The sequence below is a fragment of the Schistocerca gregaria genome, chromosome 4 (assembly GCF_023897955.1).
Source record: "Schistocerca gregaria isolate iqSchGreg1 chromosome 4, iqSchGreg1.2, whole genome shotgun sequence".
Classification (NCBI taxonomy): Eukaryota; Metazoa; Arthropoda; class Insecta; order Orthoptera; family Acrididae; genus Schistocerca; species Schistocerca gregaria.
The window spans coordinates 23,422,720-23,448,217 of record NC_064923.1 but is presented as its reverse complement, the minus strand read 5'-3'; the positions used below and the strand labels follow the sequence as shown (position 1 = coordinate 23,448,217).

At 48.8% G+C, this 25,498-nt stretch overlaps 1 protein-coding gene and 4 non-coding genes across 5 annotated transcripts; all 5 read left to right on the top strand.

Moving 5' to 3' along the window:
* Positions 1-9,591: 9,591 nt before the first annotated feature.
* On the top strand, positions 9,592-9,664 carry Trnak-cuu (transfer RNA lysine (anticodon CUU)). Its single transcript has one exon. It is a non-coding gene; the product is annotated as a tRNA-Lys (tRNA).
* Positions 9,665-10,002: 338 nt separating this feature from the next.
* Trnat-ugu (transfer RNA threonine (anticodon UGU)) lies at positions 10,003-10,074 on the top strand. The gene has a single exon. It is a non-coding gene; the product is annotated as a tRNA-Thr (tRNA).
* Positions 10,075-10,689: 615 nt separating this feature from the next.
* Positions 10,690-11,321, top strand: LOC126267151 (ras-related protein Rab-39A-like). Its single transcript, XM_049972088.1, has one exon. The coding sequence runs from the start codon at positions 10,704-10,706 to the stop codon at positions 11,319-11,321; it is 618 nt and encodes a 205-aa protein (XP_049828045.1). The 5' UTR covers positions 10,690-10,703.
* A 1,803-nt stretch (positions 11,322-13,124) lies between these two features.
* Positions 13,125-13,197, top strand: Trnak-cuu (transfer RNA lysine (anticodon CUU)). The gene has a single exon. It is a non-coding gene; the product is annotated as a tRNA-Lys (tRNA).
* Positions 13,198-13,535: 338 nt separating this feature from the next.
* Trnat-ugu (transfer RNA threonine (anticodon UGU)) lies at positions 13,536-13,607 on the top strand. Its single transcript has one exon. It is a non-coding gene; the product is annotated as a tRNA-Thr (tRNA).
* The last annotated feature ends 11,891 nt before the right edge of the window (positions 13,608-25,498 follow it).

Sequence of the window (25,498 nt, the reverse complement as noted above, 5' to 3'; positions counted from 1 at the left end):
TTTGAGACATTACTCCCATGGAGAAAAGTCCGCATGGTGACTGTTGTATTCAATCCCGATGCAATTTCTTTTTTTCCTCAACACTCTGAAGGTCCACTGATTACAGAATGCCTCCAGATGTGCTTCGGAAACTACTGCTAGTCTTCCAGAAATCGACCAAAGCGTAGAAAGTTTGAGACAGTTCTCCAAACGAGATAAGTCCGCACGGTGAATGTTGTGTTCAACACCGATGCAGTTTCTGTGTTTCATCAACACTCTGAGGGTCCACAGATTACAGAATTCCTCGAGATGTGCCTTGGAAATTACTACTGGTCTTCCAGAAATCGATCAAAGCGTAGACAGTTTGAGACATTACTCCCAAGGAGAAAAGTCCGCATGAGGACTGTTGTATTCATTCCCAATGCAATTTCTGTGTTTCACAACACTCTGAAGGTCCACAGATTATAGAATTCCTCCAGATGTGCTTCGGAAACTACTACTGGCCTTCCAGGTAACAATCAAAATGTGGACAGTTTGAGACATTACTACCATGGAGAAAAGTCCGCATGGTGCTTGTTATATTTAATCCCGATGCAATTGCTATGTTTCATGAACACTCTGAAGGTCCACAATTTACAGAATGCATAGAGATGTGCATCGGAATCTACCACTGGTCTTCCAGGAATCGATAAAATCGTAGACAGTTTGAGACGTTTCTCCCATGGAGAAAAGTTCGCTTGGTGCTTTTTGTATTCAATCCTGATGCAATTACTGTGTTTCATCAACACTCTGAAGGTCCACAGATTACAGAATTCCTCGAGATGTGCTTCGGAAATTACTACTGGTCTTCCATAAATCGATCAAAGCGTAGACAGTTTGAGACATTACTCCCAAGAAGAAATGTCCGCATGGTGACTGTTGTATTCAATCTCAATGCACTTTCTATGTTTCACAAAACTCTGAAGGTCCACAGATTAAAGAATGCCTCCAGATGTGCTTCGGAAACTACTACTGGTCTTCCAGGAATCGATCAAATTTAGACTGTTTCAGACATTACTCCCATGGAGAAAAGTCCGCATGGTGCTTGTTATATTTAATCCCGATGCAATTGCTATGTTTCATCAACACTCTGAAGGTCCACAGGTTACAGAATGCCTCCAGATGTGCTTTGGAAAGTGCTACTGGTCTTCAAGGAACGATCAAAGCGTAGACAGTTTGAGACATTACTCCCGTTGAGAAAAGTCCGCATGGTGCCTGTTGTATTCAATCTTGATGCAATATCTGTCTTTTATTAACACTCTGAAGATACACAGATTACAGAATTCCTCCAGATGTGCTTTGGAAACTACTACTGGTCTTCCAGGGGACGAACAAAGCGTAGAAAGTTTGAGACATTTCTCCCATGGATAAAATTCCGCTTGGTGCCTTTTGTATTCAATCCCGACGCAATTTCTGTGTTTCATCAACACTCTGAAGGTGAACAGAATACACAAAGCCTCCAGATGTGCTTCGGGAACTACAACTAGTCTTCCAGAAATCGATCAAAACGTAAACAGTTTTAGACACTACTCCCAAGGAGAAAAGTCCGCATGGTGAATGTTGTATTTAATCCCGATGCAATTTCTGTTTTTCATCAACACTCTGAAGGTCCACAGATTACAGAATGCCTCCAGATGTGCTTCAGAAACTACTACTGTTCTTCCAGGAATCGGTAAAAGCATGGACAGTTTGAGACATTACTCCCATGGAAAAAAGTCCTCATGGTAGCTGTTTTATTCATTCCCGATGCAATTTCTGTGTTTCATCAACACTCTGAAGGTCCACAGATTACAGAATGCCTCCAGATGTGCTTCGGAAACTACTACTGGTCTTCCAGCAATCGATCAAAGCGTAGACATTTTGAGACATTACTCCCATGGAGAAAAGTCCGCATGGTGACTGTTGTATTCAATCCCGATGCAATTTCTTTTTTTCCTCAACACTCTGAAGGTCCACTGATTACAGAATGCCTCCAGATGTGCTTCGGAAACTACTACTGGTCTTCAAGGAATCGATCAAAGCGTAGACAGTTTGTCACATTACTCCCATGGAGAAAAGTCCTCATGGTGCCTTTTGTATTCAAACCCGATGCAATTTCTGTGTTTCATCAACACTCTGAAAGTCCACAGATTACAGAATGCCTCCAGATGTGCTTCGGAAACTACTACTAGTCTTCCATAAATCGATGAAAGCGTAGACAGTTTGAGACAATACTCCCAAGGAGAAAAGTGCGCATGGTGAATGCACTTTACATCAAAAGAACCCTGTTTTTGATTAATAAGAACAGAAATAACATCACCGCCCGACTATTCACAATTGTCCAGCCAGGTTCCCTGCAACCCCCGGTGAATGTGGGCAAACTAAACAACACACTAACGCATATCAAGAAAGCTTATATTGAGGTCAGCTACTTAGAGGCACGCACACTGTACAAGTGAAATATAACTACTAAGGAGATTCTAAATACCTGGCACAAATCGGATACACAAAATACCATAGAAATCAAATATCCGAACGTCATATGGCGTACTGCATGGAAAAATCTTAGCCTCAAAATCCATTCAACAGGCGTGGATTCCACTTGGTACATGATAGTCAGCGACACTGTACTAACCAATGCAAAACTTTATCGGATAGGACTGTGTGCTATAAATCACTGCACTAAGTGTGGATTCGTGGACACACTTCAACACAGATTCACGTGCAGAGGACAATTTCACAATTGGATATGGATCAGACGGAAGATTGCACTCCTCACCAAAAGTGATGGCCTCAATTATACACCACAAATGCTGTTACAGCCTGAAGTGATATTTTTTTCCAAAAAGCAAAAATAACGCTGTCATGTGGCTCATGGGTCACTACACACATTAGGTAATTGGAAGGAATGGGTCTGACAAGTCAGTTGATTTCATCTTCTATATGGAATCCGCTTATTGGGAATCAAAAAAATACAGTGACCATAAAAAACACTACGGCAACATGTTGAATATAGTCTTCGAGAGGACAGGCATAGGATAACAACGAACAGCACGATATAAACTATAGCCGGCCGTGGTGGTCTCGCGGTTCTAGGCGCGCAGTCCGGAGCCGTGCGATTGCTACGGTCGCAGGTTCGAATCCTGCCTCGGGCATGGATGTGTGTGATGTCCTTAGGTTAGTTAGGTTTAAGTAGTTCTAAGTTCTAGGGGAGTAATGACCGCAGCAGTTGAGTCCCATAGTGCTCAGAGCCATTTGAACCATTTTGATATAAACTATAAGGAAGTAACAAGCAAACAGTGGACTGTGTGACCTATTTTATTAATCTCTGAGGACTGAGTACGGCTTCTACAAGGTATTATGTACGAAAAAAAAAACACAACAGAAAAAGGTAAAAAAAATTACAACTTTCAAGAACCAAACAGGGCATATAAACAAAAACAAATAACAAAAACATGCAATAACGTAAGGCCAAAACCACAATGTCCAAAGTAAAAACTTTGTTCCATGATATAAATAATATCAGAGGAGACAGACAAAAAGTCTGTGTAGTCTAATGTCATGATGGGGGAGGGGTTCTGCGTCGTGACGCACTTGCAATGCCGCGAAGAGGCCCCACTGCTTTTGCTGCGCGCCCGGGATCCTGCCTTCATTGCGATCAACTTATTGAAAAGAGAGGTAAAGAAAAATGGGGTTAAGGCGTTGGATAGAAAAAAAGTGGTAGAGCATTGGTCAATCTGTTAATAAAAGGAAAAAAAAATTGGTTAGAACGTAAAAAAAAGGGGGTATGAATCCTAAAAAAATATGGATAAGGCATCGGTCTAAACCTGTCAAAAAAATTAAAAAAAAGTGGCAGAGCACTGGTCTAGTAAACCAGGGGTCTTGAGTTCGATCCTCACAGGAGGCAGACGAATTTTGGAAATCAGTTGGCGTCGTGGCCGTATAGCAAACAGTATCTGGGATGACGAACAATTAGCGATAGGCGTTTTATTAAGACTCTCAAATGTGATTAAGGCGAATGGCGCAGATAAAGCATTTACCAAAGCGGTACAACATAAGGTGGCCGGTCCGAGTTGAGCTGCGGAAGAGGACGGACGTTGTTCTTACGGCGCTCGCCCGCCTTTGTCTGACTCAGCCTGGAAATTCCGACTGCTGGTTTTGTCGTACGAGCCACCATCCCTGCTTGGAGGTCGTGTACTTGGTCTCCGACTTGCGCCCGCGCTCGGGCGTAAAGACGCAAATTGTCGTGTTGTCGCATCTTCAACGCTGCATACGATGCATTTCGTGACACCAGACTAGCTGTGTCTAGGCTGTTAGCTAGGGTATTCGTGAGTCAGGGCCCCCTTCACGTGGGACCAGCCCGCGCTGACAGAGGCCAAGGCAGACTTTAAGACGCATCGCAGCCGACTGTCTGAGATTTCAGAAACGTCTTTTCTCCCACCCCCGCCAGCCGCGGCGCTCACTGGGGCACCCGCGGCCAGCACACATCATACAGAGCACACAGAACAACATACAGACGATGCACACAGACATGACTGCGTAATAGGCGATGAACGCAATAAAAAGAAACGTCCAATGGACTCCAACCAGTGTGAGGAGGTTTCTGACCCGAAAAGAAAGACTGACGACATCATATCGGACAGTGACTCTGACTTGGACTCCGATCCTGGGTGCCTGGTGGTTGACGAGGACGCCATGGACTCACAACCAACAGACGAACACATTGAGGCACAAGTTCCAACAGCGAACAGATTCAGTGCGCTAAGAGACGATGACGCGGGGGACCGACCGACTCCCGAGAAGACAACAGAAAAACGACCGCGAGTACCCCCGATCGTTGTGTATGACACAAAGAATTACATGAACATCTTCTCGGTAATAAAACCAAAACTAGAGGGGTCCATGAAGAAACACTCCAGAGGGGGGCGGGTCACGTACCAGTTCTCCCTTCCTCAAGACTATCATAAACTCGTAACTCTTCTGAGAAACGAAAAAATCCAGTATTATACCCAAGAAGTAACCCCCAACAAACCACTGAAAGTCTTAGTTAAAAAGCTCCTAGCCACTATGGACCCAACACTGGTCCATGAAGCTCTGAGGGAGCTTAACTTCGCAGTGTTGAAGGGTAGCACAGATGGCTACGCTAGATGAAGGGGCAAAGGAAATAGGCTACAACCAAATTTTCAAGTGCACCTCGAAAACACTGAGGAAGCCAAGAAAATCTACCAATTAAAGTCACTCCTACACTTACAGGTGAATGTAGAGTCATACAGAACGCCAAATGGCCTGACACAGTGCCACAACTGCCAGGGCTTCCATCATGGCGACAGGAACTGTAATCTTCGACCGAACTGCGTGAAATGTGGCAAAGACCACCAAACCAAAGACTGTACAAAGCCCTTCCAAACAACGCCGACCTGTGTGAACTGCAAAGGCCCACACACAGCTAATTTCTAAAAGTGCCCCACACACTTGGCAATCATCCAGGCTAAACAGAATAAGGCACAGGCAAAGGCAGCCCAAAGCAAGCCACCCCCACCTCCAGCTCCAGCTGTGGATGCCAAGAACTATCCTCAAATGAAGAAAGGAAACTCACGACATCCCCTCTCCAACCCCTGGGCTACGCAAAAGAACGCACAGCCAACTTCCTCTACAACAGCCACAGTACCACCTGAGGAACCACAAAATTCTACTGCTCCTACTGCCTCACCCGGATTAGGAGCTGATCTGATGGACTTCCTAGGCCTCCTGTCCCAATTCAACATTCCGAAACTCCTACACACAATACATGAAACTGCAGCTAAACTCCAACAAGCATCAGATCCAATCACAAAAATCAGTATCATCTTCTCCGCTGCGATACCATTCTTAGTCCATAATAAGGAGGTAAATATCATGAATTGGAATGCCAATGGCATTCTCGACCAAAGGAACGTCTTGCAGGAGTTCCTTGACTCGCACAGGGTAGACATTGCCCTAGTAACTGAGACACATCTGGAACCTAACACCACATTCAAAATTCGGAACTATACAGTCGTTAGAACGGGCAGACCAAACAGACCTGGAGGGGGCACGGCTGTGCTCATCAAAAACAGAATCGCTCATCGCCAAGTTCAACTGCCAAGACTACGCACAGCTGAGGCCACTGCCATAGAAGCGAAAGTAGAGGGTAGACTAATGCATATAGTGGCAGCCTACAACCCCCCAGGGACGCCAAACCTACAGACAAACGATCTAGACGTCAAATTCGGCCAAGCAGACAGAGTCATACTAGGTGGTGACCGCAATTCCAAACATGGCGACTGGCAGTGCAGAGCCACAAATACAAACGGCAGGGTACTACGCGCATACCTAAACGCAAAAAGGTATATTACAGTAATAGCACCAGATGTTCCTACCCATTATCCATACTATCCAAATCATAGGCCAGACATCCTCGATATCTACTTGTTAAAGAACATCAGACTCCAGGCATCGGTCAGTCATCAACGACCTGGACTCTGATCACAATCCTGTGAATTTTACCCTGGGAGGCGACCCCACAAGACAAGTAGATACGACAACGATACGGACATCACACACGAACTGGGAGAGGTACACCGGCTTGACAGAGCAAGCAACACCGCCTATAGCTCGCCTTCAGTCTAGAAGGGACATTAACAAAGCTATAGGAGAGATAACTGAAGTCCTAACAGAGTGTGGCAAGAAAGCCACAGTTACCATCACACACACAACCTCCAGAACAGATCTCCCACAGCAGATACAGGACCTCCTAGCTGAGAAGAGGTACTATAGGCACAGGTGGTAAAACTACAGAGACCCTGCCGACAGGGCACAGATGTACCGCCTGGCCAGGAGGGTCAAACAAGAACTTCGAACACACAGAAGTGACTGCTGCGAAGCTCTGTTATCCGAAATGGAGAGTACACCAGACAAGTTTTGGAGGGTAATCAAAACAAGGAAAACAGGCATCACCTCGCTCCAGCCACTTCACGGGAGGAACGGCATAGTCTATGAGCCGCAAGAAAGGGCAGAGGCTATGGCCGATTCCCTAGAACTACAGTTCAGAACGCCCACTACTAACGATCAGGAAAGTGACGTCCATGAAGAGCAGGTGATCGCTAGTGTTAACAGGTTCCTCAGGGCACTAGTAACAACTTCATTTACACCGGTAGGAGTGGAGGAAGTTAACATGATCATAAAAACGATAGCCAACAAGAAAGCAGGTGGACCAGACAAAGTCAGCCCACTGCACCTTAAATACCTCGCACCAAACGCTCTGGAATTCATCACGACGATACTGAATGCTTGCCTGGAGAGGAACTACTCCCCACTCCCATGGAAGAAAGCGAAAGTAATTACCATACCAAAGCCACAGAAGGACCAACTCTTTCCCCAAAATCACAGGCCAATATAACTCCTGTGCTTTTTGGGGAAAGTCCTGGAAGGAATTATACTGAAAGAACTAAATATATTCCTAAAAGAAGGTAATATAATCATTCCAGAGCAGTTTTGGTTCAGGCGAGAAAACAGCACACTCCACAAGGCTATGAGATTATCGGAGTATACATTCAAGGCCAGGAATGTCAGGCATAGCACTGGCGCGGTCTTTGTCGACATAGAGAAAGCCTTCGACCGCGTCTGGCACTACGGCCTGATGTACAAACTTAATGCGTACAGTTGCCCAAAACACCTACTCCATATGCTAACTTCCTTCCTCCGAAACCGAACGTTATATGTACACGTACCAGGAGCTGACAGCTCGACCAAACAGATAGAGGCTGGAGTGGCGAAAGGCTCCGCAATGTGCCCAGTCCTCTACTCTGTATATACAAACGACATACCTCAGCAACGGGGAGGTCAACTCTCCCTCTTTGCTGATGACACAGCTGTATACAGAAGTGGACCAAACCTGCACTTCATTGCTTGCAAACTACAAGAGCACCTTGAGATCATCCAGTAGTGGGCCAACCTATGGAAGATTACTATAAATAGCACAAAAACCCAGGCTATAATGTTCACTCATCGTAGGATGAGTCCTAATTTAATTGTTAGATTTAATGAAATAGATTTAGATTGGCAGGACAAGATTAAGTACTTAGGATTAGTACTCGACAAACAGATGACCTTCAAGCATCACATCAACCAAATTTGCAACCAGGGATCCCAGCTCATTTATCAGTTGTATCCTCTCCTGAAAGGGGATGGCCTCACAGTTAGTGCAAAACTAAGGATGTACAAGACAATTGTATTACCAGCCATCTTATATGGATCGGAACTCTGGTCACTGGCTAGCGACAAAAACCTGAAGAGAGTCAAATCAGTCCATAACAGATTCCTCCGACTGGCGATAAATGCACCCGTTTCCTGTCAAACCGTAATCTATACAATCTCAGAAACTTCCCCCTCATCACCGACATCATTAAACAAAAATCAGAATCATTTTCCATCAAAGCGGCCGTCTCCGAATATCATCACATCCGGAACATTGGAATAAACCCAGAGCACCCCATCACCAAAATTCCAAAAATGACAATCAAAAATGACATTTCATGGTTAAGCAATCTACACCATTTCTACAGTTACACTACAAATGAAACACTCAAGATAACACCAAGCCATCAGTTTCGTTCATAACAAATATCAGACAGAAAGCAGGAGCTGAATTAAAGTCTCGGTCCTTTAGAACCACAGGGGTCACTGAATCCATCCGACACACACACAGCATAAGGTGGGACGAGGCAGTCTGAATTATATTTTATAGATGTATTTCTCACATATCTCAGAGCATTTGGCGGTCGTCGTCGTCGTCGTCGCCGCCGCCGCCGCTTCTGCAGAAGTAGCAAATGGCCATCGTAGCAAATGCGGCGAGGGACGCCCTGCCTTCGATTCCTAATGCTCAAAGTGTGTGGTCTTGTTTCCCAGTCTATATTTGGTCGGTCTCGTAAGAGGTTGAATGTAACGAATGGATGGGAAACAGCAAGGGGCAGAGGCTGTGTAGAACGAAAACACAATTCCTCAGGGGTGTGAGCGTTTCGAGATGAGTCGTATATAAATTATACTTGGTCGTTAGTGACTGTGTGGCCTAATGGATAAATCGTCAGATTTCGGATCCGAAGATTGCAGGTTCGAATCCTGTCACGGTGGTGTTTGTCGTGAAAGAGAAACATACCGTCTTAGTGTAGCACTTGAGCAGTACGAAACCGTGTGAATGTTGCTGTTGACCATTTTTTGCTTGGAGATGCTCTTGAGCTTGAATCACGCACAACAAGACTGGTGTTAACTAGCGAAATGGTCGGCAGAGTGCCGTCGCCGTTATTTTTGACCTGTACTTGCACATCTAAAACAACGTCGGAAAGTAACTCGTTCGGCTTATGAGTCACATCAAGTATGTGTGTTAATTTTGAAGAAACTAGCTCTGCAGGTTGTCATGCAATTCTTTTACCTCTCAGAAATGATTATGAAATAAAAGTGAACTACGTGACGAGTGTGACGTTAGGAAAACATTAGGCAACATGGAGAGTTTCTGTATGGGACCAATCAACCCAAACGAGTACTGTGTGACGTGCTTATCGGCACGTATTCACCGAGAGAGCGCGGCTAGCTCAGTCTGTAGAGCATGAGGCTCTTAATCTCACGGTCGTGGGTTCGAGCCCCACGATGGGCGGAACGGAATATCGTTCCGCTGCAGATGTAAATTACTGTTTTTTTGATTAACATGATGTAATGGAAATAGCAACTTTAAACTTTGCCTACGTCTCCGTCAGTCGCAAGGAAACTGTATTTGAATGTGAAGGTGATTTTGTAGACATGTGTGAAAGACATGTTCTGAAATGCAAGTGGTGTAGTTTGGAGAGCACATTGGTTACGTGTCAGATGTGCAGCCAAGCAGTAATGGGTCGCCATAGCTGCAAATATTAGTCGGTAATATGAAGTGTTGTCAGCTGAAGTCTGGTGATCCAGACGACCGTAAGGACGAAGTACGCAAAACTACCGCTAGGGCACGCCTCTTTGGCTCAGTGGCAGAGCACTAGTCTTGTAAACCAGTGATCGTGAGTTCGATCCTCACAGGAGGCAGACGAATTTAGGCAATCAGTTGCGCGTCGTGGTCGTATACCAAACTGTATCTGGGATGACGAACAATTAGCGACAGGCGTTTTATTAAGAATTATTCTCTGATGTGATTAAGGCGAATTGCGCAGATAAAGCATTTGCCAAAGCGGTACAGCATAAGGTGAGGCGAGGTAGTCTGAATTATATTTTGTAGATGTATTTATCACATATCTCAGAGCCTTTGGCGGTCGTCGTCGTCGTCGTCGTCGTCGTCGTCGTCGTCGTCGCCGTTTTTGCAGAAGTAACAAATGGTCATCGTACAAATGCGGCGAGGAACGCCTTGCCTTAAATTCCGAATGCACAAAGTGTGTGGTCTTGTTTCACAGTCTATATTTGGTCTGTCTCGTATGAAGTTGAATGTAACGAATGGGTGGGAAAGAGCAAGGGGCAGCGGCTGTGTAGAACGGAAACACAATTCCTCAGGGGTGTGAGCGTTTCGAGATGAGTCGTATATAAGTTATAATTGGTCGTCAGTGACTGTGTGGCCCCCAGTGTACCCGTGACTCGCGCCGGGACGCAGAACAACGTTCGGTTGTGAACATGCAGCAAAACACGCGATACGGAGTGATTGTGCGAGTTGAAGGACGAAGAGGATGTTCAGGAAGAAAACAAGTGTGTGTGTTCAGTGGTTCCAGCAATATAGGAAGACTACTGAATATAAACTTTCAGATCCGACTGTGGGTGTTGACTTTTTTGCTCGTCTCATAGAAGTGAAAGATGGCACCATAATAAAACTTCAACTCTGGGACACAGCTGGACAGGAGAGATTCAGGTCCATAACCAAATCGTATTACAGAAATTCTGTCGGTGCTCTGCTTGTATACGACATCTGTAACAGAGCAAGTTTTGAACATATTCCTCTATGGATGATGGAAGCCCGTAGGCATATAGAACCTCATCGCCCTGTATTTGCCCTGGTTGGCTGCAAGCTGGATGTAGTGTTGGCTGGTGGAAGACGTGAGGTATCGGGTGAAGAAGCACATGCCTTTGCTGAGCAGCACGGCTTACATCATGTTGAAACTTCTGCGCGAACTGGTGTAAATGTAGAAGAGGCATTTCATGCAGTAACCCAGGAAGTTTATAACAGGATACAAACTGGTGAATACAAAGTGGTGGATGGTTGGGATGGTATTAAAACAGGATTTCAGCGCCCAAGTGGGTATGACTTCAATTTAGTTGAAACAGAACCTGCCAAATCAACTTGTTGCTGAGATGATGTACTGATATAAACTATTGTACATATTCTGTGTGAACTGATATGGAATGTTGTTTCCCTGTGCATTTTTGAATCCTGACATAGTATGTTGTATACTTGCAGTATTTAATAATTTACAACTTACATTTGTACAGACAGAACTGCGGTGACTACCAGTATACTTCTCAGAAAAAAAATACTCATAAGGAAAGGCCTATATTACATATTTGGTACATATGGTAATGATTATGTGCCAAGAAGTTTAAGCAGTAAACTATGTTTGATCTTTATTGGGGTGTCGTGTATTTATCGCACTTCAGTCAGAAACAATGGCAATGGACAATGTCCTAACATCTTTTAGACCATTGTGATATTGGTAAAACTGGAACTGACAGAAAAAATTGGTGCTTTCGAAATAAGTTTTACTATAAGGAGTGTGTGTCATAGGCTGATAGTAATATTCACATTACGTGTTTTTCAGAGAGAACACACAACTTGTGCGTTAAGTTGTTGTTGAAAAACACACACTGAAATTGCATGAAAAATTTGTAATACAATGACTAAATTGCTTCATATCATCCTGAAAGTAATTTGATAGGCAGCAGGCAAGTGTAGCAACATTAATGGATAATACAGGCTTGTGGACTTAAAGGCTACTCTACTATTGATTGTCTTGTGCTGTCATTTTCTATTTTGGTACTGCTTTTCCCATTGGCTAATATACCAAAATTTTTCCTTAGGAAAAAAGGGTCAGTGTAGAGAAATTGTAACCCATTCTGTTTCTTTGCGTAACATTACGGCTGTGGAAGAATTTCCACATTAACAGTCTGCGTTTCTTGCACAGTTGTTTCTTTCCTTAGGTCAAGAACAAAAGTTTGTCATTGATTGAAGACAATTAAAGTAATTATGATTCAATTTTTGTGTGTAGAATTTAGTGTGTAAATATGAGAGATGTTTGAGAATTTTCCAGCAATGACAAAGAAGATTTGGAAGATTTCTCAGAACTATCATCTTCTGGCGCCTTAATTCAGCTAGACATAGCACGTTGCAAGTTATTTGTTTGAGCTTTAGTTCCAAACATTTTATAGAATTTGAGAATATGAAAATGATGTGCATTGTGAAATATACCAATATGATACGGAACAAAGAAATGGATTACATACTAAATGCAATGGTCATTTGAAGTATGAGTTGAATCTTGACTATTACAGACTTCTCTCATTTCATATGTGGTATCTTAGTTAACATAGCATTCTGTGTAAAACTGATGCATTATAAATAAGCAATAAATTGTGTTTATTTAAAAAAAATGGATAAGGCGTCGGACTTCGGATCCGAAGATTGCAGGTTCGAATCTTCTCACGGTGTTGTTTGTCCAGTTGTGAAAAAGAAACATACCGTTTTAGTGTAGCAGTTGAGCAGTACGAAACCGTGTGAATGTTGCTGTTGAAAATTTTCTGCTTGGAGATGTTCTAGAGCTTGAAACACGCACAACAAGACCGGTGTTAACTAGCGAAATGGTCGGCAGAGTGCCGTCGCCGCGAGGTTTGACCTGTACTTGCACATCTAAAACAACGTCGGAATGTAACTCGTTCGGCTTATGAGTCACATCAAGTATGTGTGTTAATTTTGACGAAACTAGCTCTGCAGATTGTCATGCAATTCTTTTACCTCTCAGAAATGATTATGAAATAAAAGTGAACTACCTGACGAGTGTGACGTTAGGAAAATATTAGGCAACATGGAGAGATTATGTATGGGACCAATCAACCCAACGAGTACTGTGTGACGTGCTTATCGGCACGTATTCACCGAGAGAGCGCGGCTAGCTCAGTCTGTAGAGCATGAGGCTCTTAATCTCACGGTCGTGGGTTCGAGCCCCACGATGGGCGGAACGGAATATCGTTCCGCTGCAGATGTAAATTACTGTTTTTTTGATTAACATGATGTAATGGAAATAGCAACTTTAAACTTTGCCTACGTCTCCGTCAGTCGCAAGGAAACTGTATTTGAATGTGAAGGTGATTTTGTAGACATGTGTGAAAGACATGTTCTGAAATGCAAGTGGTGTAGTTTGGAGAGCACATTGGTTACGTGTCAGATGTGCAGCCAAGCAGTAATGGGTCGCCATAGCTGCAAATATTAGTCGGTAATATGAAGTGTTGTCAGCTGAAGTCTGGTGATCCAGACGACCGTAAGGACGAAGTACGCAAAACTACCGCTAGGGCACGCCTCTTTGGCTCAGTGGCAGAGCACTAGTCTTGTAAACCAGTGATCGTGAGTTCGATCCTCACAGGAGGCAGACGAATTTAGGAAATCAGTTGCGCGTCGTGGTCGTATACCAAACTGTATCTGGGATGACGAACAATTAGCGACAGGCGTTTTATTAAGAATTATTCTCTGATGTGATTAAGGCGAATGGCGCAGATAAAGTATTTGCCAAAGCGGTACAGCACTTCTTCGACGGAACTCGAGAGAGTTGTGCCCTTCGAGGATTGATTTCCGCAATCGTCGAAGCGATAGATTTAGCAGCAGTTCCAGCAGTTCCGGCAGCGCAGGCACCAGTGTCAGCAGCCGCCGCCCCCGCAGCGCGACTCCTGTCGCCGGTGCAGCCCATCCTGCTCATCGTTCTCGTCGCCGGCTGACGCAGTCTGCCTCGTTCGTCGTCATCGCCGCCGCCTCCGCCAGCCCGCCGCCTAGCCCGTCCTCCTCCGCCGCCGCAGCAGCAGGGCGGGGCCCCGGACCCCGCTCCCCGCCGTCGCAGCAGCAGCCGCCGCCGCCGTCTTCGCCTTCCTGGACTTGTGCAGTGTAGTGTAGTGTAGTGTTCATCTTCGTCTTCGTTGTCTGTTATCCTTAGTGTTTCTTTTTCCCTCGTCCCGTTCAGTTGTTTCATTTCAACATGACCAACCCTACCACCACCTCCACTATCACAGCCATAACTTACACCTCCCCCTCAGCAGCTGCCACCACCATTACTTGGTGTGCTCAAACACACCCCGCCCCCTACATCCCACCCCTCCTCACCCTTCCCTCCCCAGCTCCCTTTGTCGCTCCTTCTCCCCCAGCTACCTCACCTGACCCCATCCGTCCACTCTCCCATGTCACTTCATCCGCTCATGCAGCCCCCGCCAGGGTTGTGGCTCGGAGAGCCACCACCCGTGCCGCACATTCACCAGCACCAGCACCAGCACCAGCACCTGCGCCCGCACCTGCATCATCTGCAGCACCGACCCCAGCACCACTGCCGGGACCTGCCTCCCCCCACCATCTCCGGGTTGCTCCTGTACCCCGCCCCTCTTCCCATCCTGTAAAACGTCCAAATGGCACCCCTGCCCACTCCACTCCCAAGAAATCACAGCCCCTTCCCCCTCCTCCCCCCAAAGATACCATCAATGTCTTCCCGCCCGCCCCTTCTACTGCTTCCTCTACCACCCCCTCCTACAGATACCTCCCTTCCCATCCGGATCCCTCTCTCCTGGAGGCCCACAACCTCACCTTGCTCCTCTGCCAACACATTCCTAAAGCCCCTATCTCCCTTCTCACCCCCCGTAGGGACTCTGTCCTTATCACCTCCTCTAGCCCCACGCTCCACACCGACATCCTATCCCACATCCCCATTACCCGCTTCGGCCCCAATGCCTCTCTCGCCCCTGCTCCTTCCCCTTCCTCCTACCGTCAACCCCAACCCCCGCGTCGCCCGCCAACCCTCACCGCCGTGATCACTCGGCTTAGTCTGACGATCACTGAGGAGGAGGTGTTGGCAGTGCTTAAGGCGCATCCCTACCTCGATTTTCGTGCCGTTCGCCGGATCCACAACCGTGCCGGCCCCACCCGCCTTATGCGGGTTTTTTCTGAGCACGCTCCTTCGATCGACCTTCTCCTTAAGGAGGGTGCCCTCCTCTTCAACCGCCGCTACAAGGTTGACCCTTCCCACTCCCCTCCCATCCGATAACAGAGGTGCCTGCGCTATAATGCACACCCAACATCTGAGTGCCGCAAGGCCCCTGTCTGCCCGCACTGAAAGCAAGTGCACTTCCTCCGGCAGTGCCCCAACCTTCAGTCCCCTCCATCTTGCAACACCTGTAACCTCCCTCACCCTACATACTCCCAGAAATGCAAGGCTCGACCAGCCCCTTCCACTTCTGAACTCACCGTCCCTGTCCGCCATCTGGATGACCCTACCCCCCTGATAACTCCCTTCGTCCCCCCCCCCCCCACTGCCAGGACATCATCCGCTTTGTCACCATTATCCTCCAAAACGTCCATCCTTTTCAGCGCCCCCACACCCTCCAGCAGATATCCCTCGCCGCACTCTCCATGTTCCATCTCAATACCTATGCCACCTACTCCCATAACCAGCCCCACTTCACCTTCTCCCGTCTTGACACCCTCATCTAAATTCCCATCATGGCGCGACAGCACCGTATCTTGTTCAGTAACATCCGCTCCCTTCCTGTCAACAAGAACCTCCTTCTGGATACACTCACGACCCACCGCGTGGATACCTTCCTCCTAAACGAAACCTTTCTCCAGCCCCACATCACCGTTCACACCTCCCCCTACCTCCTTCATTGCTCCGACAATCCCCTCCCAATAGCGCGTGGTGGAGTCGCCATTGGCCACCACCGCCAGATCCCTGTTCGGCTCCAACACCTCCTTTCTGACCCCACAGAACATCTGATCCTCAGCCTCTTCTTCCCCGGCCTCACCGTTACCTGTGCCACCATTTATGTCCGCTCCACTGCCCCTATTCCTTTCGACTTCCTTTCCCACATCGACCGAAGCCTTCTCCTCCTACGTGATTGCCGCCGACCTTAACATCCATAGACACTCCGCTGCCCAGCTACAGCGGTGGCATCGGTTCCTCGCCACCATCCAAGGTGATGTCCTTCCTCTTCCCCAACACACCCGCGCTGAATCCAATACCACTCCCGATGTTGTCCTGGCCTCCCCCAACTTCCTTGGCCGCTTAGCGGTGGACGTCCTTGATCCTATTGGCAGTGACCATCTCCCTGTCCTCCTTACCATATCTGATGGTCGTCGCCCCTGTCCTGGCCCTCGCTTTGACCCACCCCCCAAGTATGTCCATGATTACTCCCGTGCCGACTGGAATGCCTACTGGGATACCCTTACTGCCCGAGTCGATAGCCACCCCCTCACCTACCACCAACCTGATGACATCACCCATGCCGCGTCCTTTCTCCAGCAGACCTTGTCTGAGGCCGTGGAGGCCCACATCCCTACCGTCGCTATCCACCCGCACCGTCCCACTTTACCCCCACAGGCCGTTCTCCTCTTTCGAGAATCCCGTCGTCTTTACCGTGCCTTCCTTCACACGCGTGACCGGGGCACATTACGACGCCACCGGCAACTCCAGAGACACATCCGGAACTTGCTCGCGGCTAAGAAACGCCGGGACTGGCGGCAGACATGCACCCGTCTTAATGCTACCCTACCTCTTAACTCGTCCAACTACTGGTCTGCCTTCCGCCGCCTTACCGGATCTAAACCCCCCCCCCCCCCCTTACTATCCTATCCTCCATAATGACAGTCCCTTTCCTGACAACCTTAGTAAGGCCAACCATTTTGCCTCCTACCTCACGGATATCTTTACTGTCCCTGACGATCCCCCGTTCGATTATTCCCTCTTCCCCAATGTCTACATCTACATCCACATCTACATCTACATCTACATCTACATCTACATGACTACTCTGCAATTCACATTTAAGTGCTTGGCAGAGGGTTCATCGAACCACAATCATACTATCTCTCTACTATTCCACTCCCGAACAGCGAGCGGGAAAAACAAACACCTAAACCTTCCTGTTCGAGCTCTGATTTCTCTTATTTTATTTTGATGATCATTCCTTCCTATGTAGGTTGGGCTCAACAAAATATTTTCGCATTCGGAAGAGAAAGTTGGTGACTGAAATTTCGTAAAAAGCTCTCGCCGTGACGAAAAACGTCTATGCTGTAATGACTTCCATCCCAACTCGTGTATCATATCTGCCACACTCTCTCCTCTATAACGCGATAATACAAAACGAGCTGCCCTTCTTTGCACCCTCTCGATGTCCTCCGTCAATCCCACCTGGTAAGGATCCCACACTGCGCAGCAATATTCTAACAGAGGACGAACGAGTGTAGTGTAAGCTGTCTCTTTAGTGGACTTGTTGCATCTTCTAAGTGTCCTGCCAATGAAACGCAACCTTTGGCTCGCCTTCCCGACAATATTATCTATGTGGTCCTTCCAACTGAAGTTGTTCGTAATTTTAACACCCAGGTACTTAGTTGAATTGACAGCCTTGAGAATTGTACTATTTATCGAGTAATCGAATTCCAACGGAGTTCTTTTGGAACTCATGTGGATCATCTCACACTTTTCGTTATTTAGCGTCAACTGCCACCTGACACACCATACAGCAATCTTTTCTAAATCGCTTTGCAGCTGATACTGGTCTTCGGATGACCTTACTAGACGGTAAATTACAGCATCATCTGCGAACAGTCTAAGAGAACTGCTCAGATTGTCACCCAGGTCATTTATATAGATCAGGAACAGTAGAGGTCCCAGGACGCTTCCCTGGGGAACACCTGATATCACTTCAGCTTTACTCGATGATTTGCCGTCTATTACTACGAACTGCGACCTTCCTGACAGGAAATCACGAATCGAGTCGCACAACTGAGACGATACCCCATAGCTCCGCAGCTTGATTAGAAGTCGCTTGTGAGGAACGGTGTCAAAAGCTTTCCGGAAATCTAGAAATACAGAATCAACTTGAGATCCCCTGTCGATAGCGGCCATTACTTCGTGCGAATAAAGAGCTAGCTGCGTTGCACAAGAGCGATGTTTTCTGAAGCCATGCTGATTACGTGTCAATAGATCGTTCTCTTCGAGGTGATTCATAATGTTTGAATACAGTATATGCTCCAAAACCCTACTGCAAACCGAAGTCAATGATATAGGTCTGTAGTTAAATGGATTACTCCTACTACCCTTCTTGAACACTGGTCCGCGATCGAACTGACACCTCTGTCCCTCCACTCGCTCCTGGCTTCCAATACTTGGACAACATTACACACACCGAACTCAATACCCCTATCACTACTCAAGACATCCTAGCTATACTCCGCACCAAATGCAACACCGCTCCTGGTCAAGACCGTGTTACTTACCGTCACCTCCCTGAAACTCCCCCCTCCTTCCTCTCCACCCTGGCCAGACTGTACAATGTGGTCTTGTCCACCGGCTTCTACCCCGACCTGTGGAAAACCTCCCGGATCCCGATGTTCCTCAAACCTGATAAACCTCCTTCCGCTGTCTCCTCCTACCGTCCTATAAGCCTTACCTCGGTCTTCAGCAAGGTCCTGGAATCCATTCTTACCCGCCGCATCCACCAGCACCTCCACCAGCACCGCTTCCTTCCCTCCACCCAATGTGGCTTTCGGCCATCCTTCTCTGCCGATGACCTTCTCCTTCACCTCACTCACCTCCTCTCAGAACAACTCATCTTCTGTCGCTCTGCCATCTTCCTCTCCCTCGACCTTGAACGCGCATACGACTGTGTATGGCATTCTGGTCTCCTCTTCAACCTCCAAACCTTTGCCCTTCCCCTAAACTACGTCTGTCTGGTCGCCTCCTTCATTTCCCACCGTCCTTCCTATGTCACCATCCACAACACAGATTCCTACACCTTCTACCCCTCCGCCGGTGTGCCCCAAGGCTCCATCCTTTCCCCTCTTCTTTACCTTCTTTATACGGCGGACATGCCTCCGCCTGCACCCCCCCCCCCCCTACACCTTCTCCAGTACGCCGATGACACCGCCTTCCTTGCCCTCGCCCCCACCCTGCAACGCTCCCAGCACCTTCTCCAATCCCATCTTGACCGGTTCACCTCTTGGTGTAACCAGTGGTTGCTCAAGGTCAATCCTTCCAAGACCCAGGCAATCATCGTAGGCAAAACCACCCCTTCCTTCCGTCTCCTTGATTTCTATCTTATAATTTATGGCCGTCCTATTAATCTCACCCCCACCCTCAAGTACCTTGGCGTCACTCTTGATCGTCGCCTCTCCTGGACCCCTCATCTCCGGACAATCCAAGCCAAGGCATGCTCCCGACTCCTCCTCCTCAAGCTCCTCTCTGGCCGCACATGGTGTCTGGACCCGTCCACCGTCCTCCACACCTATAAATCCCTCATCCGTCCTATCCTTTGTTATGCTCATCCCGCCTGGATCTCCGCCCCTCCTACCTTTTACCAATCCTTTCAAATCGTTGAACGCCATGCACTCTGCCTCGCCTATCGCATCCGCCTCCCTTCCCCCACGCGGATCCTCTATGACCTCTTCCCATTCCCACACCTCCTCCTTTTCCTCGAACGGATATGGATCCTCTACACCTCTCGCAAGCTTGATCCTCCTGACCCGCTTGTCTCTCCCATCCTCTCCCACCCCAACCTGCTGCCGCGCCTGTACTCCTGTATCCCACCTGCTCTCCACACTCTCCACACCCTCTCCCAAGGTGGCTTCCGCCAACTCCCCCTCCCGGATGATGCCCTCCTCCCCTCCATCTATCCCTCCTACCAACTTAGAGCCTTGCCTTCCCTCTCCTCTCCTTATCCTGTAGGCACCCTCTCTCCCTTCTCTCCCTCCCTCCTTCCCTCCCCTCCCCCTCTCCCTGGGCCTCCACAGTCCACCCCTCCCTCTCCCATTCTCTCCCCATTGGCATCAACCCCTCCCCCATTCCCTCCTACCCTCGCCCCTTCCCTCTGGCAGGTCCCCGGCCTTACTCGTGTGACAAGTGCATCACTAACCGCCGGAGATTGTCGCCGCAGTGCTTATGTGTTTTGTCGTCCCGTTAGTGCATCCGTGTCTCTTCTTCCGTGCTCCATCGTTCACGTGTGCTACTTTGTATCTCTCCGTTATGTGCTGTGTGAATCACTTTTAACTTGACTGCTCCACAGTGTACGGCTTCTGTTCTTTTACTCTGTTTGCCTACTGTTTTTTAACCTCCATGTCTCTTTGTATCTCTTACTGCTTGTACTATGTTCATGTCTGTGGCCGAAGAGCCGCTGCTGGCCTACCTATGTATAGGTATAAAATAACAATAAAGAAAGAAAAAAAGGTACAGCATAAGGTGGACGGGGACGTCTGAAATATATTTTATAGCTGTATTTCTCACGTATATCTCAGAGCCTTTCGCGGTCGTCATCGTCGTCGTCGTCGTCGTCGTCGTCGTCGCCGCCGCTGCTTCTGCAGAAGTAGCAAATGGCCATCGTAGCAAATGCGGCAAGGGACGCCCTGCCTTCGATTCCAAATGCACAAAGTGTGTGGTCATGTTTCCCATTCTATATTTGGTCGGTCTCGTAAGAGGTTGAATGTAACGAATGGGTGGGAAAGAGCAAGGGGCAGCGGCTGTGTTGAACGAAAACACAATTCCTCAGGGGTGTGAGCGTTTCGAGATGAGTCGTGTATTAGTTATACTTGGTCGTCAGTGACCGTGTTGCCTAATGGCAGTCGGCTTTCGGCCGTGGTCGCGTGCGGACCGGCTCCGCGCGCCGGACAGCGCACCGTAGTTTGTTTACTTCCGCGTCGCGGTATTTCGTGTTGTGTAGCGTCCATTTCTATTGCACCTCATGGCGCACTGTTACCGCCGAGCGACAGTTAAAGTAACATTCCAAGCCGAACATGCTAGACCACGCGCTTTTGAAATTGAGCAATTCATTCGCGAAGAGCTACGTCTGGACCCTCAGGAAGTGATAGGTATTCATTTCTCTATCACTAGCAGCATCGTCTATATTAAGATGACGACGGAGGAAGCGTGTGCTAACGTAGTTCGACAACACGCACGCGGACTCAAGTTCAAACATTCTGACGGGCATATTGGAGAGGTGACGGTCGATCACGCTGGTTTCGGACTTCGAACAATCCGGGTTTTTGAGCTCCCTTTCGAAGTGCCGCAAGATGTGGTCGTCGAAGCTTTCCGACCCTATGGCAATGTTGTGGGGCACATCGCGGAGAAATGGCAGACATTCACGACATACAACGTGTTGAATGGTGTCCGCCAAATCAAAATCGAACTCTCCAAACATGTACCATCCTATCTGCTGATAGGTGGCGTGCGAGCCATCGTTATGTATGATGGCCAGCCGCGGACGTGTGCCGGTTGCGGACAGGAGGGCCATGTTCGGTCAGAATGTCTCCGCCGACGTTTGCTCCAGGTCCCGACCAGTGACTCAGCTCCCAAAGTGACGGCCGCTTCTTTACCAGATAGCTACGCCACAGCCGTACGCAGCCCCGATGCGTCACTTCAGGAAGCACCTCTTCTCCACCCGGCACTCCCCACTGGAAATGACGGTGCTGCCATGGCCTCACCGGCACCATCTCCTCTGACGGCTACGACACCACCAACTCTCCAGAGCTCGATGGACATCGACGCGAATGCGGTGCCTACCTCTGCCTTTCTTCAGACTGGCGCGACCTCGGACATCGAACATCCACATTCTGATTCAGAACAGCACCTCCGAAAGCAACGGTCGCCCAGAAAACGGAAGAAGAGGAGTCAAACGCCATCTGACGACACACTTCTTCATCTGGCATCACAGGCAGTGGAGCTGATACACGACAGTGATCTCCCTTCGAGCGTTCTGACGACAGGAGAGGCTGCTCCTGATGTCCCATCTGAAGAACGATCTCACACGAATATGACGGATTCCAAGGAGGGTGCCTCCCTGGACCCCACTACAGCAGCGTCGCTACAACTCGCCCCCGAGGAGTGTGACAGTCGCTCACCGTCTGTTCCAGTCTCCTGGGCTGATGATATCGACGAAGAAGCAGTTCGAGATGGTGGTCCTCCCATCAGGCAGTGCCCCATGGAGGTGCCTGACCCACCTTCCAGCCAGTGATTACGACAACGGTGACTACGTCAGATGTTACACGCCAGCCAGACATCTCTGCCGGAACATCTGTGCCAATGGTGGGAGCACGCCCCCAACATTACCGCATAGCGACGATGAATCTGGCCACCATTCGGGCCCCCCATAAACTGGCAATGTTCCGTGAGACCATTTATGCTGCTGATGTCGACATTGCCCTCCTCCAAGAAGTGTTTGTCGCCGATTTCCATGCCCCCACTGGCTACGTGGCACACATCTCCCATGCTTCTGACAACGGTAGTGGAGTTGCCATCCTCCTCCGTTCTGGACTCCCTGCTGAAGATGTAGTGTACCTTGCTAATGCTAGGGGTATGGCTCTCACGCTGTTCGGCGTCCGTATCCTCAATGTATATGCGCCGTCCGGCTCCAGTCGACGTCGTGATCGACACACTTTCTTTGCTGACGAGGTAACGCCGCTGTTTGAGGGTCCCCTAGATGATATGGTCCTCGGTGGCGATTTCAACTCCACGCAAAGGCCTGAAGATCAATTACCGCATCATTCCCCTTGTGCGGCCCTCTCCGTCATCATCGACAGACTCCAGCTTGTTGACACATGGACAAAGGTGCATGGCACCCGTGCAGGTTTCACATATTATACGGCGCATTCATCTAGTCGTCTCGATCGTATATACCTCACACGTTCCCTTGCTGCCGACACTCGACATGCCGAAGTATGGCCTCTGGCTTTCTCTGACCATGACGCCTACATCTGCGATGTCGTCCTCGCCCGCCAACAAGTGTGGCACAGCCGCGGCTTGTGGAAATTCAACGTTTCCCACCTGACTGTCCCTGACTGCCGACGAATCGTTGAGGATGCGTGGGCCCTCTGTCATCGTCGTCGCCCCGCCTACGCATCCACCTTATCGTGGTGGGTATCATGCGCGAAACCAGCTCTGCGCAGGGCGCTGATAGGATATGGCAAAGACTTCAAAGCCTGGCAAGCGAGCACCATGGACTTTTATTATGCAGTCCTTCGTGACTGCACTTCGATGGCCTTCTCTCCTGATCGTCAGATGATGGTGCATCGTGCTAAAGCGCAGATCACTTCCCTCATGCGACGGCGCTTAGAAGGGACTCTTGTCAGATCCTGCACCCGTGACCATATGCCTCATGAAACGCCATCGATGTACCACCTTCTCAGGGAACGCCGACGTCGTCGTCGAACCCTCATCCACGATCTCACAGATGCGGAAGGAAGACGACACACTACGCAATGCGACATTGGTCACGCTTTCTATTCTCATTTCCGTCAACTGTTCGCTGCCGTCCCTCATCCCCTGACCTTAATTGAGGAGGTGGCAGCAATGACTGTCAACACCATGCCAGAGGATGTGGCTCAAGAACTTCAGGAACAAGTGACCTCTGATGAAGTCCTAGATGCAATCAAGGTGGGGGCTGCCAACAAGTCCCCTGGACCTGACGGCCTCCCCCTCGACTTTTACAAGTATTTTAGCTACCTTTTGTTACCTGCTTGGACGTCCATCTGTCGTGAATTGATGTCACCCACAACGATGATCCCAGCCACCTTCCTTGATGGGGTCATCATCCTGGTCCCTAAGCCACATGGGCGATCACGGATCTGTGATTACCGGCCCATCACTCTACTCAACAGTGACATGAAAATTTTCACCCGTTTGTTGGCCTCACGCCTCAAGAAGGCAGCAAGACCCGTCACCTCCCTTGATCAGACTTCGTTGGGCGGTGACAACAACATCCATACGGCCCTTTGCCGTTATAGGGACATGATTGCGCTCGCGCGCTCGCGACATTTACCTGGCGCATTGGCATCGCTTGACTTCCGTCAAGCTTTCGACCGTGTCGACCATACTTTTCTGAAATCGGTCCTCCAACACATGGGTTTTCCGGTTCGTACAATCACCGTGGTAATGCGGCTCTTGAGCGGCGCAACTTCAAGAATACTCTGTAATGGTCGCCTCAGCGCGCCTCTAGCGATCGAGCGCTCTGTCCGACAGGGATGCCCACTTTCCACGATACTGTATGCTTTGGCATTAGAGCCCCTCCTACAGGGGCTTCGCCAACGCCTGGTGGGCCTGACATTGCATGGGCACCGCTTCTGTTGTACAGCCTATGCTGACGATCTAGTCCTCTACCTCCGCAATGAAGACGATGTTCGCGCTGCTCTGACTTGGGTGACGACTTATGGGGAGGCATCGGGCAGTTCTCTTAACATTTCCAAATCGAAGGTTCTGCTCATTGGTGAGGGTCTACCAGAAAGATCTGTCGCTCCTCTAAGTGTGGCCACCAGTGTCCGCTGTTTGGGCATTGATTTTATGAATGACCTCCGTCGCTCAGCGGCAACCAACGGTCGACGTCTCCTACAAACGATCAGGGCTGGCCTTGTGGAACACCGGCTTCGATCCCTCGACATTATACAGCGCGCGCAATACGTGAATGTTTATCACGCCTCACGCATCCCCCATGTGGCACAAGTGTTCCCGGTTCCGATTACCCTCGCACGTCGTATGTTGATGGCGATGGGATCCTTTGTCTGTGCCGGGATGTTATTTAAAGTTCAATATTCCTCCCTTGCCCTCCCGCGGGAGCGTGGTGGAGTGGGCTTATTCCATGTGCCAGACAGAGTTACCGCACTTTTTGTTAGCTCCCAACTGAAAGTCTGGCGTCGCTGCCCGACGAGCCTGACCGGACTGCTTTTGCGTGAATACGCACCAGTCTCCATGTCAGCCCCGGTCATGTTATCCGACATTCCACCCCCCTTTTATCACTTTCGGTACTTCTTCTTTGAAATCAGTTACATTCTGCACTCCTTACCCCTTCTCCGTATACTCCAGACAAAGACTGTATACGACACCTTACAAATGTGTCAAACCCCCAACCCCATTGAACACAAGTTTCCCCAGATCATATGGCGCCGTGTGTGGAAAGCAGTGCATGCTGGTTACCTCGACACCAGCGTTCAGTCCACCTGGTATATCACCGTCAATGGCAAACAGGTCAACCAGTCTCGTTTGCACCGCATCCGCCTTGCTGACACACCACTCTGTGTTCACTGTGGTGTAGAGGACACGGACGCTCATCGGTTCTCATGTGGTCCGTCTGCTGACGTCTGGAGGCTCGCGCAGCGTATCCTGGCTTTCCTCACCCGACAGCCGCCTGCTCAGATTATTTTCCTGACGCTTCTATTCCCGGATGTGATTCATTACCCCACAACAAAAACTAATGCCGTGAATTGGATACGCGGTCATACAGTCCGCTACCTTTTTGGGCCCGATGAGAA